The sequence below is a fragment of the Podarcis pityusensis genome (assembly GCF_964106645.2).
Source record: "Podarcis pityusensis genome assembly, chromosome: 1".
Lineage (NCBI taxonomy): Eukaryota > Metazoa > Chordata > Lepidosauria > Squamata > Lacertidae > Podarcis > Podarcis pityusensis.
This window is the reverse complement of record NC_138028.1, coordinates 100,995,729-101,013,699: the sequence shown is the minus strand read 5'-3', so window position 1 is coordinate 101,013,699 and position 17,971 is coordinate 100,995,729. Positions and strand designations below refer to the sequence as shown.

The following is a 17,971-nucleotide window of genomic DNA, read 5'->3' as shown; positions in this document are numbered from 1 at the left end:
AAAATCCTGCCCAAAAGTGAAAAATGCTAATTTTGTCTCATTTAGCAGCTGGATACAGAAATGCTCATTAGTTTTAAGAGGGTTAATCCTTTTAACTTTTGCATATTGATATGCCAATTATGCCTAATTGTACAAGAGGCATCAGTCAAGGTAATAGTGCATAAACACATGAAAGTTATTAAGTACATCCCAACATGTAATAAAGTAGGTGTTAATTGGTAGCTGAGTTCTGCAGGCTATTGAGGTGGATAATTCATTGAGAGATGGATCACTTGTAATTTCTCTACATAATTCCTTTTGCAGTCTCATGCTGTGATGTTTTCATGCTTGTCAAAAACAACTGCAGCCTAGTGCCTTTTGTTAAACACAGCCAATAAAATATGTTAGGCATCATTAAATATACTTAACTTTTAAACTTTTTCAAAGTTACAGTTCCTACTGATAATACATTATACTATTTCCAAATAAATTACAGTAAACATTCTTTTAACTTCCTAACAGAACATCTCACTTATGGGGGTTGGGGGTTGGTGTGTGTGTTTTTTAAGTACTACGTGCAAATGTGTCGCCAGCAAGTGATAGTTTTAAATTGGAAAGCAAACATAAGGAAATGAATGTTTCATCAGCTACTAGGTTGATATCGAAGGGGGGGGGGATTCAGTTCTGAAATGCAATGCAAGTTTCTCTGAACTAAAGATTTACTTCTGCCAACTGAGAGAAGAATAATTAAAATCATGTATTTGCTGAGCTATGGTGATGAAACGGCTGTGGTTAATTTTGCATTTGAACATGGAGGTAAAAATAGCAGAAGGGCGGGTGCAGGGGGGGAACCAACAACTGCAGCAAGATTATTCCATTTACTGTCTCAGTTAAATAGCTGAATATTTCATAGGGGCTTGTCATATCAGCAAAATAGCCAATTAATAGCTTCCATGGCTCTGAAAAGAGAAATTTTTGGTGCTGGTGTGGGATGCTAGTAGAGTTTTTGGGCTTTCACTTATTTGCTCTGATTTGAAAAACTGAGCTGGAATCCAAAGCGAGTGACTAACATTGCATAAATAATTTTGCAATATCATATGGCCTCAGCTGCAAGTTGCAGCCATTATGGAGGAAAATGAACCAAGGGAGGCTCACACCAATCAGTTTGTTTAGTAGCACAGGATGAGTAAAAGGGAAGGGACATGACTGGCAACAGAGTTCACCTCTAAAGTATTAGCACTTAAATATTTTCAGAAGGGATAAAATAAACAAATCCAGTACCACTTGGCTTTCTCTGCCATGTGTCAGGGTTATTTCAGACTCCAGTTTTTAAATATCACAACTAATCTCAATCATAGTATTTTTGCACAGGTCATTAACAAGTGTTACATGCTAGGAAGAGCTTTCATTTCTCATTTACCTATCTTAATACTATGTTAGGCCATGTCTTTCAGAACTATAATCCAATGTCTGCAACACAAAGGATTTTTGGTTGTTTAGTAAGAGCTTTACATGGGCACAGCTGGCAATCCAAAATTTCCCATTGAATGTGTTTCTTACTCTATGGAATAAAGAGATGCAAGACTTCTTCAAATGCTTTCCCAAACTACATAACAAAGCAGAAAATGCCACTAAATTATTGGACCACTGAAGCCACAGTGTCATTGTGGGAATATGAATGGTCATAAAGATGACTGTAGGTGAGTGGATGGATGAGTACCTAAAATGCCTCAGGTGGAATGGAAGGAAGGTTACATTTTTTTTGGGGGGGGGGCGTATTTTATGCTTTCCCTTGCTTTGATTTTTTTTCCATTCTAATGCCCTGGCATTTAATTATCCCTTAATGGTCTGTTACAGGAATATCATGAAGTGCCTTATATATCTGCTGGTTGTAGCTGAATATGTTTATGTGAGTAAGGGTAGAAATGGGTTTGGGAAGCACCCTATTTTTATTCATCTCTAGTGAGATGGCAGGAGAACTGCGTAATTGCTTTTACTTTCTAAATTATATCTATGTGTTAAGGAGAGTGTAAGTTGAGCAGTTAATGTGCATAATACCTGGCCATTGTGCAATTCACCAGGCCTCATGGAAAATGTGCACATAATCCTTCCTTTCCCGGTCACTATACATAATTCCCAAGAGGCCTGGAGAAAGTGAATATAGTGACTGAATTTTGTACATTTGCGAGGCATAATTCCCAAGAGGCTAGGGGGGGTTGTACGTAACTTAACTTCATTTTGCACATTCTCTGGGCAATATGCACATTTTCTGACCAATATGCATAATCTCCAAGAATGTTCAGGCGTTTTGCAATTTGCAGTCCCCAGGCTGCTTCTGGCCCACTCCAAATTATACATAACCTCCCCACTGATTAGGCAAGAAGCAGGAAGGTGGGAGGGGCTCCAGATAAAGTGGTGGGTTGCTGTTTTTTACCATTATTTACTTAATTTATATCCTACTCTTCCTCAAAAGGAGCCCTTTCCCCTTCAATCCAGCCCTTTTAACCAATCTCAGCTGTTTCCTAGTCAGTTGAGCAACACAAGGGCGATTGCAGGAAGAGGAAAACTAAACACCTTCATCCCTCCCCCCCCCCCCGCCCTGCTTCCTGCAATTCTAATGCCCACCCCTCTCCCCATGGGGTCAGTCATCATGGGACTCACAGAGGAGGGGAGTTTATTCAGCTGAGGAATGCTTACCCAGCAGGGGAAAAGAGAGCTGTGAAGTATCACTGATCCTGCACAATGCCATTTATGGCCCCATCCTATGCAGGCAAATTACTTTCCTTCCCCCTGCCTTTTGCGCCAGCCAGCATGAAATGTTCTCAGTGACACTAACATTTGAAGGAAAACTATATTACTGTGTCAGTTACAGTTTTTTATAACAGCAGGTGAACAATAAATCTACAATGTTTTGCCCATTTTTATTTATTCTTGCAAGAGGCAGTGGGTGGGTGGGTGGGTAGTCCAGGTGAAATGCAGAGGGACAGCCAGGACAGGCATCAGCAGCCCCCCCCCCCACTCTGCTAGCTCCTCTGCCTGCCAGCTGGGGCCCCTGCCCACAGGATCCAGAAGCCCAGGCACCACTACTCACCACCTTCCTCCTCCATGGCCAGCTTGGGGAGCTGCTGCTTCTGCCACCAGTGGTTAGAATTAGTGGTTAGAGTTGCCTCAGAAGGAAAAGCAGCTCAGGATGGAAGAAGGTGGTCAGAAGCAGCTACCAGGACGCCTGGTAATCCACTATTAGGATGAAGAGTCAGTATGGATAAGGCAGTGCCAGCAGCAGAAAATATTCAGGCTGATCAGCTACCACTTCTGGCCCCTTTCCCAGGGGCTGCTGCTGCTGCTGCTACCAACTGCTGCTGCTTCTACCAGGTTGACTTTTCATCTGGCTTGGCTTCAGTGGCAGCATGAGGAGGAAAGGCACATGAGGGTGTGGCAAGGTCTAGGAGGACGCGGTATGATGAATTGGCACAGCCCCTACTGAAAACGGTAATTTAGTAAAGGGCTACCACTGGAATTATAATGGACACAGAGTGATATGGCGACGGGATGGATGTGTCAGGTGAGGAAAAGCTGGGTTAGATGTCTTCAAGCTACTTCTCCTTCCAGCCCATCTGCCAGCCTTGTTACTAGTAGCCTTGCTGTTTGGTTCCTTGAAGTTGTTAAGGTGAAACTAGAAAATTCCAGATCAGCTAATGGAAAGACAATTACTGTCCCTGATCTTGCCCAGGAAGGACACGCTGACCTGGCTTTTGTAATTGAAACCTGACTGGATGAAGGGGAAGATGCAAATGTTTCCCAGATGTATCTCTTTGGGCAGAAAGGAGAAGTAGCTGTTATTTATAAATATATGAATGTATCTATAAATATATCATCTCCCTCATCAGATACTTTGTCCACTCATCAATAATTGTAGTGTCTGTATCTGGTGTAGGGAACTTAAGACAGGAATGATGTTGAGGAACCACAAGGTTTTTGGTCTTGGGGACCTTCAGCACACCTATCCGTGCAAGCTTGTCTGAAGAGGTGTGGCACATCATGGCTGCTAATGTAATTATGGGCTTGTCTCAAATTATAGCAGGTCCAACACATATGGCAGAACACACCCCAGAGCTGGTGTTTTGGAAAGGATTGGGAGAAAGTGATTGGAAAGGATTGAGGGCCAGTGTAGTGTAGTGGTTAAGAGCGGTTGTCTCGTAATCTGGGGAACCGGGTTTGCGTCTCCGCTCCTCCACATGCAGCTGCTGGGTGACCTTGGGCTAGTCACACTTCTTTGAAGTCTCTCAGCCCCACTCACCTCACAGAGTGTCTGTTGTGGGGGAGGAAGGGAAAGGAGAATGTTAGCCGCTTTAAGACTCCTTAAAGGGAGTGAAAGGCGGGATATCAAATCCAAACTCTTCTTCTTCTTCTTCTTCTGTAGGTGAGGGAGCAAATAATGAATCAATTCTAATAGGCCTATAACTGTTTGATAAGGTGTGACCGACATGCTACTGCTAACCTCTGCAAGGATGAAGGACAAATTTCAGTGGTATGAAACAGTGACTGATTAATGGTTTTCTGGTGTCTCCGGCAAAGTTTCCTGATACTCTAGTCCTCCCTATACTGGAGAAGGTAATCCAATTAGTTTCAGAAGACTTCAAAAAATGCAAAATATATACAGTGGTACCTCGGGTTACAAACACTTCAGGTTACAAACGTTTCAGGTTACAGACTACGCTAACCTGGAAGTAGCACCTCGGGTTAAGAACTTTACTTCAGGATGAGAACAGCTATCGCACGGCGGCAGCGCGGCAGCAGCGGGAGGCCCCATTAGCTAAAGTGGTACCTCAGGTTAAGAACAGTTTCAGGTTAAGAACAGACCTCCGGAACAAATTAAGTTCTTAACCAGAGGTACCACTGTATAACAAAACAAATGAGTGGAGACAGAAAATTATTGTAGAGCAGTACTTACAGGCTCAATGACTTTCACATTATCAGACAGTATCATAGATTTGCTTTGGCTGTGTCTGTCATGGGGGCTGTTGGCATTTTTGATCCTCATCTGAACAGCACCTGTGCTTTCATGGGAATGATGCAGCTTTTCTGCACTGGTATCAGCAGACATGAACCGCTGCATGATTATTATGTCAACCTGAAAAATATAATAGCCCGTAAGGTCAGACACACCATGCACTAATTTAGGTTTTATTCCATCTTAGTCAGTAAGAAGACAATGTTAAACACACTGTGTATTAATCCAGGTTTTATTCCAGTTTAGGTAATAAGAAAAAATAATAGTGAAACCAGCTGAGTATCTCTTAAAATCTATCAGTAGAATCAATAATCTAGGGCACCTTATTACTCACCAACTCGTCCAAGAGCGAAGTTTACATAAAAGATTATCTTTATCTCAAAGGCCACTCTTCTGTTGTGTAATCTTTCAGTAACCTTTCCAGTACATCCAGCTGGCAGGCCTTACAGTTTGCCTTTGGTCTTCCCATGTTCACATCTGAGACACATATCTCAAGTTTGCTCACAAGCTAAAAGTGAAGTGCTTGGCCTTTGTTGATTATGCCAGAAAGACCAGCGGAGGATGTTGCATGCACGCCTGCTTCATATATTATGTTTCAAAATGCACCCCATAAAACCTCTTATATGCCGGCTAAAATAGGTAGATGGTTATGGAACTAATTACAGTCTAGAGCAAAGTAGAGGCAAATATGTTGCTATTGCATTGGGGTGGAGGGGTCAGCATCAGACATCAAGGTCACTGGTAGAGATGTCACCTAACTATGCAACTCTTTGGCTACATGTCAAGGTGCTGCTAATGCATATATTTTCCACTTAAACATTAGCCAAGTTTTCAGACATCGTTCCATGCTTTTAAAACACTAAACATGCTTATCTAGTTTCAGAAAGAAAACACATTTTCAAAGCTTCATCCATTTTACTTAAATTGTAACATGATATTTTTTCGTACTTGGGACCTTGGGCTATTATTAAATCTGCCATATCTCATAACTATAGGGTTGTCAGGCCAGATTTGTGCTTAGGTGGGAAATCTTTAAGGAAAGCCTAAGAGCTGTGGGAAGTATAGGCACTTTGATGCAAAGAATGCCATCTTCCGGATGAAATGCAGAGCAACATTTGCCAAATATTTGCTAGGAAGTATCTGTCTGCATCAGCTGTTTTTCATGTGATATGTGTATCTAAACATAAAGCAAATAGAAGGTGCCAGCCATGCTGCATCCTGATTCCTCCTCTGAGTAGGCCTTAATTTCTGCTGCTTGAATGTAAACACCCCAAAAGGTCCTAAATATCAAATGTTATGTCTTATGACAGTCTGCACAAACATCCCATAATGGCTTTTAATCTTGCTATCGAACTGCTATTCATTTTCTAGTAAGCAGCTGTTATTTGTATTTGCCATTATGGTTACTACCATTATGATGGACTTCTCTATGGCAATGACCTCTGTAGATGCAGCACATTTCTATGGCCCGGTTCATACATAACACTAATCCACCATCCACATCACGCTAAGCCACGGTGTTGCATGAGAATCAGGCCTTTGTTTTAAGCCACAATCTCTAGTTAGTGGAGAGTGAAACTGAGGTCCTTCTCTCAGCCATGCGACAGGAGGAGTGGCAGACGGGTGAGAGGAGAGAAGCACATGAGCCTGAAACCTTCCTCTGGCTCTTTCCTCCTTCCAATAAACCATGCTTTCACATTATGTGCAAATGTGGTGCATTTATTCTACAGACACACATTGATCCTCCCTGGATGAGATTGTGCTTCTGTCAAAACAGTGTCCCCGTGTGCCCTACATTTTACCACAGAAGTAAATGGCAGCTATCTATTTGCTTATATGGGAGTGAACTGCAAACCTGATTCCCAAATAGAGATGGCCAAAGAGACTTTGGAATCTGAGGCAGAAAATGCAAACAGCGCTCCACCTCATGGTGCTAAAGTAATACAAACTAAATAACTGGCAATGTGATCATTTTCAATGGTATGCAAAAACCTCCTTCCCCAGACACCAGCATAATGGTAAGGCTGTTCCTGAAACTGGTGAATCTAGCCACTGAGAATCGGGTCTTACCATCTGCATAGCTCAAGCGTGGTTCCACTTCTTCTGAAAACATGAAGCTCAATTATGCTGAGTTTGACAGCACTGGGCTGGACTGGAGTAATAGTTTAATTCTGACTGGAAACACCTTACAAAGATATCAGGCAAAGGCCTTTCCCATTTTCAGTATCTGAGGTCCATTGACTTGGATAAATTGGGGGCTAAACTTGGGTGATGGAAACACCCACACAAGTATATGGATTGGCAATGGGCCGTAAGACCGTGTCCACCACCTATAATCTGATCCTCAAAGTGGCCCCCCTAGTTGCTGACCAGTGTTCTACTAGCTAAAGTGATTTTATAAATCTATCAATATTCACATTCATTTTCTTCTTTGTTTTGTTGCCCACTCAAAGCATGATGGGGCATACAGCTGTCATGAGTTTTTATCTTTAAAAAACTTTCTAAAGATAAACTCTCAGTGCTGGAAGGAGTGTGTAGGTACAATAAATATGCAAAGAATATTGCTGAAGCATAGAAGGAAGGTCTGCTTCTGTTATCTCACTTGGTACGATCCTCTTTGCAGAGGCTGTGGTTTCTATTGTAATTCTCATGGGAAATTTGCACATATTTTCAGAGGCTCTATTTATATACACTTACTAAGCTAGCGCCTGCCAACCTAGCAGTTTGAAAGCACCCCCGGGTGCAAGTAGATAAATAGGGACCGCTTACCAGCGGGAAGGTAAATGGCGTTCCGTGTGCTGCGCTGGCTCGCCAGATGCAGCTTGTCACGCTGGCCACGTGACCCGGAAGTGTCTGCGGACAGCGCTGGCTCCCGGCTTATAGAGTGAGATAAGCGCACAACCCTAGAGTCTGGCAAGACTGGCCCGAACGGGCAGGGGTATCTTTACCTTTACCTTTACTAAGCTAGCAGTACACCTTAGGTTCTGAGTTTGTGAAGAAAGGATTCATAGACCATCTCCTTTTGTAACCTACACACATGTGAGGGGATCCAGCAAATTTAGACTCAGATGTAGAAACCCAAGTTATATTGATCTCTCCCTCACCTCCTTTAAAGGGGAAGAACTGTGTGACTTTATCTTGTCTTCATACATATAAGTTCTGCATCACACTTTCTGTTTTGAGAATGGTGAAGGGGTGGAATGCATACCTGCTATTCCACTAAGAATAGCAAGGGGAGCAGGGAGTGATCAGGTAGCAAGTGAAGTGAAAGAGCTCAGACCCAGGAGAGCTGCTGCAATATAATGTAGACAGTAATGTGCTAGATGGACTGATAGTATGGCCTAGTAAAAAGCAGTTTCTTGTGTAAGGATTTGAAGAACAGGGTAAAGGGAGACTGGTGTGACTTGTAAGACTCATCTGTACGTTTTAAGATGTAACTTTAGAATTTGACTTTCACTGTGCATATACTCTGCAGTCAAGCAAAAGCCACCTAATCTTCATTGCAGGAAGCTACTGTTACTACCAAATTACTGAGGAACTACAGGGGAAAGTCTTTTCAGTAAGATATTAGGGCTCGATATGGGGGGTGGCTCTGGAGAAAGCTGAGGAGAAGATAGAGGGGTGGCTGCCTCCCCTCTGAGGGTGTGGGGAGGTAAGGGAAATGGCAGAAAGACATCTGGAAAGGAGAACTTCGAGAGATACAAACTTTTCAGAAAAACAACAACTATCCATTGCTCAAGAATTTGTAACTCTGGGGTTCCAGTTAATGATGCAGAAGGCAGCAGTTTCCTCTCTGTCTCTCCATAAGCATTGTAGAGCAGAGCTGGTTTGTGCTCTCTCTGCCTCTGTTGGACATTTTTTGCATTAGCGTTTGGAGAAATCTCCTAACTTTCATTACTGCTGATATGGCTCCACCACTGATTTTTAGTGCACACGCGATACTGTAGCTGAGCACGTTTTTCATTCTTAATGATATGCCCACAGGATACTATTTTTACTAGCATTCCCACTGTTTATTACTATTGCTGCTATACTTCAGCAGTGGGACTTCTTACCAAAATTTGCTAATGTGGCTTTATCATCATGCCGTAACATCTTTTAATTTCTTCATTATTTCACTGTCCCTATACTCACCATACCTTTCTCAATCAAAACCATTTGCTGACCAGATTTCTGTAAGAAGTGACACGCCAAAGCTGGCATACACTTTTTGACAAAACCAGTTAAGCCCTTGAAAATATAAAAGTTATTATTGTTTGTGCTCCCAGTGCAAATACAGATGCCAGTATCTGGACCCTTTCTCACATTATATATCTATGTTGGAGGCTCCATTGAATAAGTTGTTGGTGTATTTTCTACTACATTTAACATAACAATGCAAAGCAATCTGTTCTCTCCCCATCCATGTACTGTGCTTATTTTATCATGCACATCTAGCAACATCTAGCAACAGGTTGTATGTAAGACTTCAGAAATAAATGAAGTTTCCTTACCTACAGTTTGCTACACATGACGTTCTTATCCACTGTACCAACATCCACCAGTAGCTTCTAAAAAGCAAATGGAAAACATGAAGCAGTTACGTATCTGAAAGCTACACAAATCTCTCTTCCCCTGAAGCAACAGAAAGAAAGCAAAGAGGAAAGCACGATGTAACCACTTCCTGTTAATGGGAGTTAAGCACCCCCACAGCAAGTCATACATGCAGTTTCATATATAGGAAGAAACTGAAGAGTATAACAGGCAAATGCTCTAGCATGAAAATTACTTAAAGTTACTTCAAGTAGACAAGCAGACTTTCAGAAGATCAGCAAAGCAGTTGAAGAGGAAATACGAGGAGGAATTAAACTAGCTGGAGTCTGAACCAACTTCCTTTTCCTCTGTTTTCTGTAGAAAATAAAAAGTCTTGCAGAAATTTACTTGGGCATGTTGGAGGCAGATGCTTGGTTCTGCTGCCTTTTGCCATCTAATTAGCTCTTGAATTACAGCTCTAACTACTGCATCTAGTTTACATTTGCGTATAACATTAGGTTTTTGGTGTTGCACTTCTGGCAAGCTTAATGTGCCGCTGTTAATGATCCTGCTTTGTCAACTTCCTGTTTGAAAATTACCTACATGAGAGACTTTGCCGAGGCCTCATACATCCTTGTTTGGAAGTCAGTTGCACTGAAATGAAAAGAGCTTACATGTTGGCATTTTTTGTATCAGCGTTCTACCAGACCGTCTAAAATACTGCTCTGTATTATGACTTTCTATAATTAGGGCATAAGGCACTATGAAGATGCAATTTCCACCTCCTTCTCTTATGCAATTTCCACTCATTCTGTAATGAACTATGTAGAATTTTCTACCGAGTCACACCCTGCAATGCAAATCTCAACTAAAGTATTCATGACAGATGACCACCCAACATCTGCTTTAAAACCTCCAATGAAGGAGAACCCACCACCTTCCAAAGTAGTCCATTCCGCTGGAGAACAGCTCTTATTGTCAGAAAGCTCTTATTGATGTTTAGTCAGAGTTTATTTGAGATTTGTTCACTGTTGACTTTTTAACAGATTGTGCTCAATTCTTTGACTTCCATTTTCAACCATAGGGTAGGGTTGTCCAGGGACATACCCGGGATCCTCTCTCTCTCTCTCTCTGTATATATATATATAAAGCTCAACAACTTTTGTGTCCAGATAGGCCTTAAATACACATACAGGTTGCTGGAGCACAGAAAAAAAACATAAGAGGCAAGTTCCATGATCTTTTATACATAAGTGTTGTTGTTTTAAAATAATTCTGCACTTAAAAAAAAACATATTCTAGGGCTGAAGCAAGTTTTATAAATTGAGCAGACTAGCATAATTTACATTAGGGTTGTATCTACCTAATCGTACTGCATTGAAAACAGTGGATTTAAGTTAGTGAAGCCCATTGATTTCATTGGGTCCAATTCAAGAATGCCTTGTTTGGCTGCAACCCTTTTTATTTTGGCTGTTTTGAAAGGATTTTATATTTAAAAGGATTCTAAATTTCATCTCGGGGCAGTCATGCATTTAAAGTTACTTAATTGCATTATATAATTTTGGAAAACTTTACAAACAAGGGCCTAGTACTTCTCACTAATGCTAGTAAACAACTGGACTGAGTATTGACCACATTGTGTTATTTGTATCGCTTACAAATGAAAGCACTTTATGAAAACAAAAGCTGAATATCCCCAAGAGGTATAGAAGGGCTATCCATGCTGGGCCTCCTATGCCTATGGCCCTAAAGAAGCACATTTAGCAAATGAGGCCTACATCCCTGAGGGGAGGTTCTTTAGTCCAGCTCCCATCAACCCCAGCAAACACAGTCAGTGCTCAAAAATGATGGGAACTGGGAAAGATGGCCTCCCCACCACAAGTTTAAATGACAAGGTCTGCAGCACTGAGAGAGAACAGTTTACAAAATGAGGCCTACAGACCTGAGGGCACTGTGTTTAGAAATTAAAGGTGGGAAGAGTGACCAAGGGAAGTTGGTGGGCCTTGTCTCTCTCTCCCCCCTCTCTCTGTCATACGTATAGAGAAGACTGGCTGGTCTTGAAACTCTGAAATAGACAAACCTCTAAATATAGACAAGTATAAGCTGCAGCTGCAACAGAACAATCCAGTGAGATTTATATAGCCAGAAAACAGAGATATGAGGAAAGTTGACAAGCCCACATTGAACCGAATTAACTAGCCAAATATATCGTAAACCTGTCACATACCCAGAGATGCAGAACATAAAAATAAAAATCTATGCAAAATTTCAGTTGGACCCATGAAGAAAAGCCCTGTATGATGTTAAGGGAAGGAGCAAGTGCCTTTAACACTCCTTTTCAAAATGCCAGTATCATAGTGAAAGAAGTTGTGCAACACAGCTTCCTCTTGTCAATATAGCTAATAGTGTCTTGTATACTATAAAGAGCTGGTAGTTTTGCATGTTGCTCAAACTTGAGCCTTCCAGGCTTCCTACCTAAAAATATCTGAAATTTTGACCAAGTTCAGCACAACAAATTGGATGTTGAATTTACTTCAACACAACGAGAATGCCCCAGCCAGAAAACAAAACTTTCAGTTCTAGGCTAAATACCTCATGAAATTCACTATAATTGTCAGGGCCAGTCCAGGACATCTTGCTGCTTCAGGCAAAATTGAAAATGCTTCGCCCTGCAACTACTGCTGCCTCCTCTGTGCCCGACTCCTTTGTCACCTCCTGTGGCCACCACCTCCATTTGATAAGGTGGGTTATTTTGCACCAGATTCAATAAATTTCGGGGGAATAAGAGATGACATACAGGCAATGCAGATGGGAAGACTTGAGGGAGGGTTTGCCCTGAAGGCAACAGCAGTGAAGGAAGAAGAGAGAACAGATGAGTTCACCAAAGGACACTGGATTACAATAAATAACAAGTACATTTCAAACCTATCAGATAATATATCTGTCTCTCTCATAATAAACCGCAATACAGTAGCTCATGAAGAAAAATCAAATTGATAAATGGAGCCCCCTACCCATGTAACTAGAGCAAGGTGTGTTGTTTGCTGAAAGGAAAATATTTGCACCCAGAACAGGTCTATAGAAGAACAGTTTCTGTGATTAAACTTGTGATTAAAGTTTCACTCCATCCAAATTTCCTCTCTCTCTCTAGATTTGTTCACATTCAACTTTTATGATGCCACTGGTTTCAGCAGCAAGCATAGCAGAGTCTACAGAACAGAGCTAGAGGCTTCAATACTCCCCATTACCAAAGCCCACTATCAGTATTTCAGTGGAGGTGTGCTGGAGGTGGTCAAATAATGTGTGAATTTCACCCCTTCCTCGATATAAGTAAGCTGTGAGCAACTGTGCATCCTTTCGTTTAGGGGTGGCTGTCATTAAGTGACAGTGTCACATAACTGATATTTGACAAGCTGGAAGCTGTGCCTGGTGCCATTGACAACAAACCCTCACTTATAATAGTCAGAGTGTATGTACAAAGCCAGCATCACAAACACATGCTGATGCATTATTTAAAGAATGCTTTTGACAGGGTTTAGGAACATGTCAGCTGCAAATGCAGAGCATTCTCATTTGTGATAATGTTAAGACCTTTAGGTGCTAAGAGCACCATGACAGAAGTACTGTGGTGTAAAAAAGAAAGAAAGAAAGAAAGGCGGGGGGGATAATATATTCAGTTCAGTTTAAACAATAAGCCTCTCATGAAAAATATGTCAAATTCTTTACTACTGTCAATATGTTGAAAAGACAGATCCATTGCTATATCAGTATGGGGGTTAGAGGGAAGTGAAACGTTAATTGTACGTACTTTTAAAAGACTCTGTACTTTATCAAAATGCAGTCTCTATAAAATTTGTATTTTTCAAAGCAAAATTCCTTTAACACTTTAACATTATTCCAGTCACCCATTATGTTCAAGTAAGGAGGTCATATTTCACCTGAGTTAAAAGCAGGAACAACTCCAGTGGCAGCTACCACTTTGAGGACCCCCATTTCCCAAAGATCTTAAGCTCCTTTGCTTGAGGTATGTGCCCATTCTGTTTGTTGCTTTAATTTCTTTCATGGACCTTTTCATTTTTGCCTACATAAACCTTTTAATAAGGTCTCTCAAAATCGTCCGTTGGGTCTTTTTTGTGTGTGTGTTTGTGCCACACTTAAAAGGGTATTTACCCCACCCCATATCTAGACCATTTGGCATCCTACTACATGTGTATATCAATGGGATTTGCCTAAGGAAACCAAGCTGTCCTGATCTCCTAGGCAGAGACAGGGGTGAGATGGATGTTCCCTTCATAATGCAGAAGGGCTAGTGGCAGCAAATGTTGGTTTTGAGAGATCACAGTTACTTCTCTTCTTGTGCATGGAGGAAGGAGAGCTCATTACCTCTCTGTACCAACACAGATGTAGATGGTTTTCAGGTTCCAATCCCAAGCTTTAGGACTTGTGGGAGAGGCCTTAATTGTGGTTCCATCTGCATCTGTTACATTATGTGGTGAGCTAGGGTACTTATTCACTGTTTTGGTATCTTTGTGGACTCCTTCCATCAGAAGTATGATTGTCCCCATCAGTACTGATTTTTCATCCTCCGGTAAACATGTTTTTGTTCTATCAGGCATTTAGGAGAATTTGATGGGAACTGTTTTGCTTGTCATGATGATACCACTGGAAGTTACATGACTCTTGGTGGTAATGTATATGATGTTATTGTATTTATTATTTGCTGTACACCATATTGGGATCCCTTTGGGATAAAGGTGGTTTAGAAATTAAATAAATAAACAAAACATGGAGGATGCTATCATTGGCTACTAGCTATGGTGAAGATGCTAGAGGTGTGCCTCTGAATACCACTTGCTGGGCTGAAACAGTGAACAGAAACTGGTTCTTTGGGGCTTCCCAGAGGCATCTGGTTGGTCACTGTGGGAAACAGGATGCTGAGCTAGATAGGCCTTAAGTTTGATCTACTAGGGCTCTTCTTATATTAGGATATGGACCTGCCTGATAATTAAAAAATGACATTGTCATGGCACAGAGATGGAAAGAGGCCAGACCCAAAGCAGAAAGCAGAACAGGCTTCATAGTTTTCAAGGGAACCTTTTGCCCCTAGCCTAAACATAGCAGCCAAATTGGCATTGATCCAGCTAGTTACCCACACTTACGCTCTGTACATGGTTGAAGCCATTCATCCTTACAGCAGTTAGTCAATTTACTAATAAAAGAAGCAAGGTATTGACCCCAACGTCAAATATGTTTTTTTCCTCATTTACTAATAACATTTCATGATCTGACAAGTATTTTGGCTTGGGTTTCTACCCTGATTATTTTGCCTTTTGATTGATAGTAGCTTAATTTCCTATAATCTGATTTGCCTTTTAGTTTAGATTTGTGAAATTTGTCTTCATTTGTGAAAATTGCTTAATGCATCTCTTTAGTGCGTCTAATTAATTTAATTCATCACTGTGAAAAAGAAACTGACATAATAAGCTTAGAAATATCAAGAAATTTGAGATGAATCAAACACACCCCATTCTTGCGTCACATAGTATGCATGTGTTTTATAATGATGTTGAATGATACAATGCCGTTAAACTCAAAATTTTGTTTCATTTTGTGATATTTTCATTTTTTATGTGATTTGTGACATCCAAACTTTTTTGTTAAATGAATTTCCTTGATTCTATTTTGTTTGTAACAACCACAACTAATTCAGAAATAAAATGTCCATATGTGAGCCAAAATGCTTATTCGTCCTCTTCCTTATTTAGCATCTGCAATGTTCTAGCTACAAATAGCCATTATGTTTCTCAAATGCAAAATTCTGATCCTGCCAGGCAGATTGTTCTGTCAAAGGCTCTTTGCATGCATTTCTGGACCTGCTGTCTGGATATCTGTATTCACTATCAACAAAGGGTAGTGGGAAATGCTAGTTCGGTAATTACACATTCAGTGTCATACACACAGCAGGTGTTGATGAGATGGGGTGCACATGTGTATCCAGACTTTAATGCCATGAAGTCTTCATTGTGACTGCACCATGCACATAGGATATGCCTTCTCTTTATCTTGTGATATACATGGGAATTCACACACATCCCTCCAGGGTTGTTTTCTTCATTTCTTATCTATATGCAACTAGTGCTGTCCAAAACAGGAGAAATCAATGTATTTTGGTCTGAGGGCCACAATGGCCCACAGCCAACTCTTTAGGAGGCTGGAAAAGTAGGTATGGTCTAAGTGGAAAACTGACCATTCAGTTATAAAGCTAGCATCCACAAGAATTGCCCATAAACCATTCTACTCTATTTTCATGCTTTAAAAAAATCATTCATTATTAAATTCAGTAATATATATATTTGAGGACAGGTTTTGTTTTTTCCTTCTTGCCTTTTTGTCTTTTCCTAGTGTGGATGGATGGGTGACTATGCTACTAACTTTGTATGTATCAAACGGTTTTGTACCTATTTGTATTTCTAATCTTTTTCCAGTTAAAAAAGAAAAAAAAAGGTAAGAGATTTATATATGAAGGACCACCTGTACCCACTGTTGTAGTCTCGCTGCTGAGCAACAACTCGCAGAGCTCAGTGGAGTAGGAGGCCAGCCAACTGGAAGAATCTCTGAGATATACTTACCTGGAGGCAGAGTCAGCATACAAAGTCAGGTCCAGTCCTAGGGTTCAGCAAACAGCAATCCACATGGTCAGATAGTCCAGGGGTCAGGGAACCCAAGATCATGGGGTCAAAGGTTAAGATGAGCAGGAGGCAGCAAGGTAGAGCCAGGAACTACAAGTGTTGCTACCAGCATTTGACTGTTGCTGGAAGTTCTGCTTAAGACGGCCACAGCCAGCTGGTTCTCATCAGTCCCTTATCCTCTGTGTCCTTGAAGGCTCATCAGCTGCAGGTGGAGTCACTCCACTTTCCCCCCCTTCAGGCTGCTGTTCAGCAGGTGAAGATGACTCCTGGCCCATGACACCCATACACACTTGCTTTGGCCTTAATATCTGCCTCAGAGGTTGTGCTCGTAAGTCTGCCACACAGGTGGGCTATAGAGATGGGGCCTTTTCAGTGGTTATCCCCTATCTCTGGAACTCTCTCCTCAAAGAATGACTTTCTTAAGTGTAACATTTGCATTCCACCTCTTCTCCAAATTGCTCAAGGTGGCATGCATGGTTCTATCCCACTTAGTTTTATCCCCATAAATGTGGGGGAAATTAGGTTGAGAGTCAGTAGCTTTCCCATGATCGTCTAGTAAGCTTCAAGGTCAAGTGGGGATCTGAACCAGGTCTTGGTCCAGTGGTCTAATCACTAAACCATATTTTCATGAATGGCCCCGTATCTGCGAGCTTTTATGATGTTTGATTATTAATGTTTTATGATGTTATGATTATTGATGTTTCATAAGAACTACTGTCCTGGTCTGTTAAACTACAACAGTTTTAAGTAAATTTAAAGTAACTTGATTGTTTTATATTATATATTGTTTGTGAATCATCTTGGGTGGGATTTCGCCCTGAAAAGCAGTATATACACCTTATTTTGTACTATCACTTGTACATGCCACTTAAGAGTTGGAAAATACTATCTACACTTTGGATGGTATTTTATACTATTCTCTATCATGGAAACTATTATAAATAGGAATTACTTGAATTCTATTAATTGCTCATCACAGTTTGTGTACCAGGGTTGGCTGAATGTCCCAGAGCATGCGCAGAACACATTTCTTTTTGTTTCTAAGAAAACAACAGATGTAAGGAATAGCATATCAAAGCGCCATATTATAGAATAAGATGCATAAGCTAAGGAATAAATCATTTGCAAGGCAATACTTAAAATAGATTTTATTGTAATGTATGTGTATATTGTAGTGTGTGTGTGTGTATACACACACATACAGATATATGCCTATACTGCATAACACAAACAGTAACACATTATGAAAATTGCAGATCAAATAAAATGGTAGTGTATTTATAGTTGCAATCTTGCTGATAACCTTTTCCCAGCAATATTTGCTTTAAACTGAAATCCACAGTTGTCTACATAGCTTTTGTAAGTGCAACAGCTCTTAATGTCTGCTTCAGCAGAAACCTCTTCTAGCAACTGACATATCCCTTTCCATATCATAAGGGAAAAATTTCAGCCAATGAAGTGAGGCAAATGTAAATTTGGGCTTCAGAAATTCAGATACACTGATTTTAAAGTCCCAATATACTGCCTATTTGGCACTATGATTATTTTATTCTATTTTGGAGAGCAGTGAGTGATCTAGGGTGACCGAGTGAAAGCTGATGGAGTCTGCACGTGCCCTGTGTAAGAACAGAATTTGTTTATTTATTAATTTATCACACACCTTTCACTCTAAGGTTCCAAGGCGGGTTACCTTATATAAAACACAATGTTAAAAACAGTTTATAATTTGACAGTGGAACAGACTCCCAGGAGAGGTGGTGGACTCTCCTTCCTTGAAGGT

General features: G+C 40.8%; 1 protein-coding gene and 1 long non-coding RNA gene across 16 annotated transcripts in view; one reads left to right on the top strand and one right to left on the bottom strand.

Moving 5' to 3' along the window:
• The window catches only part of ARHGAP15 (Rho GTPase activating protein 15), a 379,294-nt gene extending 367,080 nt beyond the window's left edge, over positions 1-12,214 (bottom strand). Inside the window, exons 1-4 of one of the 15 annotated variants that reach the window (XM_081008181.1) lie at positions 12,095-12,189; positions 10,106-10,156; positions 9,484-9,540; positions 4,931-5,110 (exon numbers count right to left, since the gene is read on the bottom strand). In XM_081008181.1, coding sequence (XP_080864307.1) covers positions 4,931-5,095 — 165 coding nt within the window. In that variant the 5' untranslated portion in view covers positions 5,096-5,110; positions 9,484-9,540; positions 10,106-10,156; positions 12,095-12,189. Of the gene's footprint in view, positions 1-4,930; positions 5,111-9,483; positions 9,541-9,758; positions 9,778-9,910; positions 10,016-10,101; positions 10,157-10,865; positions 11,095-11,160; positions 11,315-11,444; positions 11,553-11,582; positions 11,940-12,094 lie in introns of those variants that run through there. The other 14 variants (XM_081008188.1, XM_081008194.1, XM_081008191.1 and 11 more) reach the window with 14 other exon arrangements.
• On the top strand, positions 11,351-15,177 carry LOC308479394. The gene is made up of 4 exons (XR_013987662.1): positions 11,351-11,397; positions 12,121-12,244; positions 12,654-13,526; positions 14,115-15,177. It is a non-coding gene; the product is annotated as an uncharacterized lncRNA (long non-coding RNA).
• Positions 15,178-17,971: the final 2,794 nt, after the last annotated feature.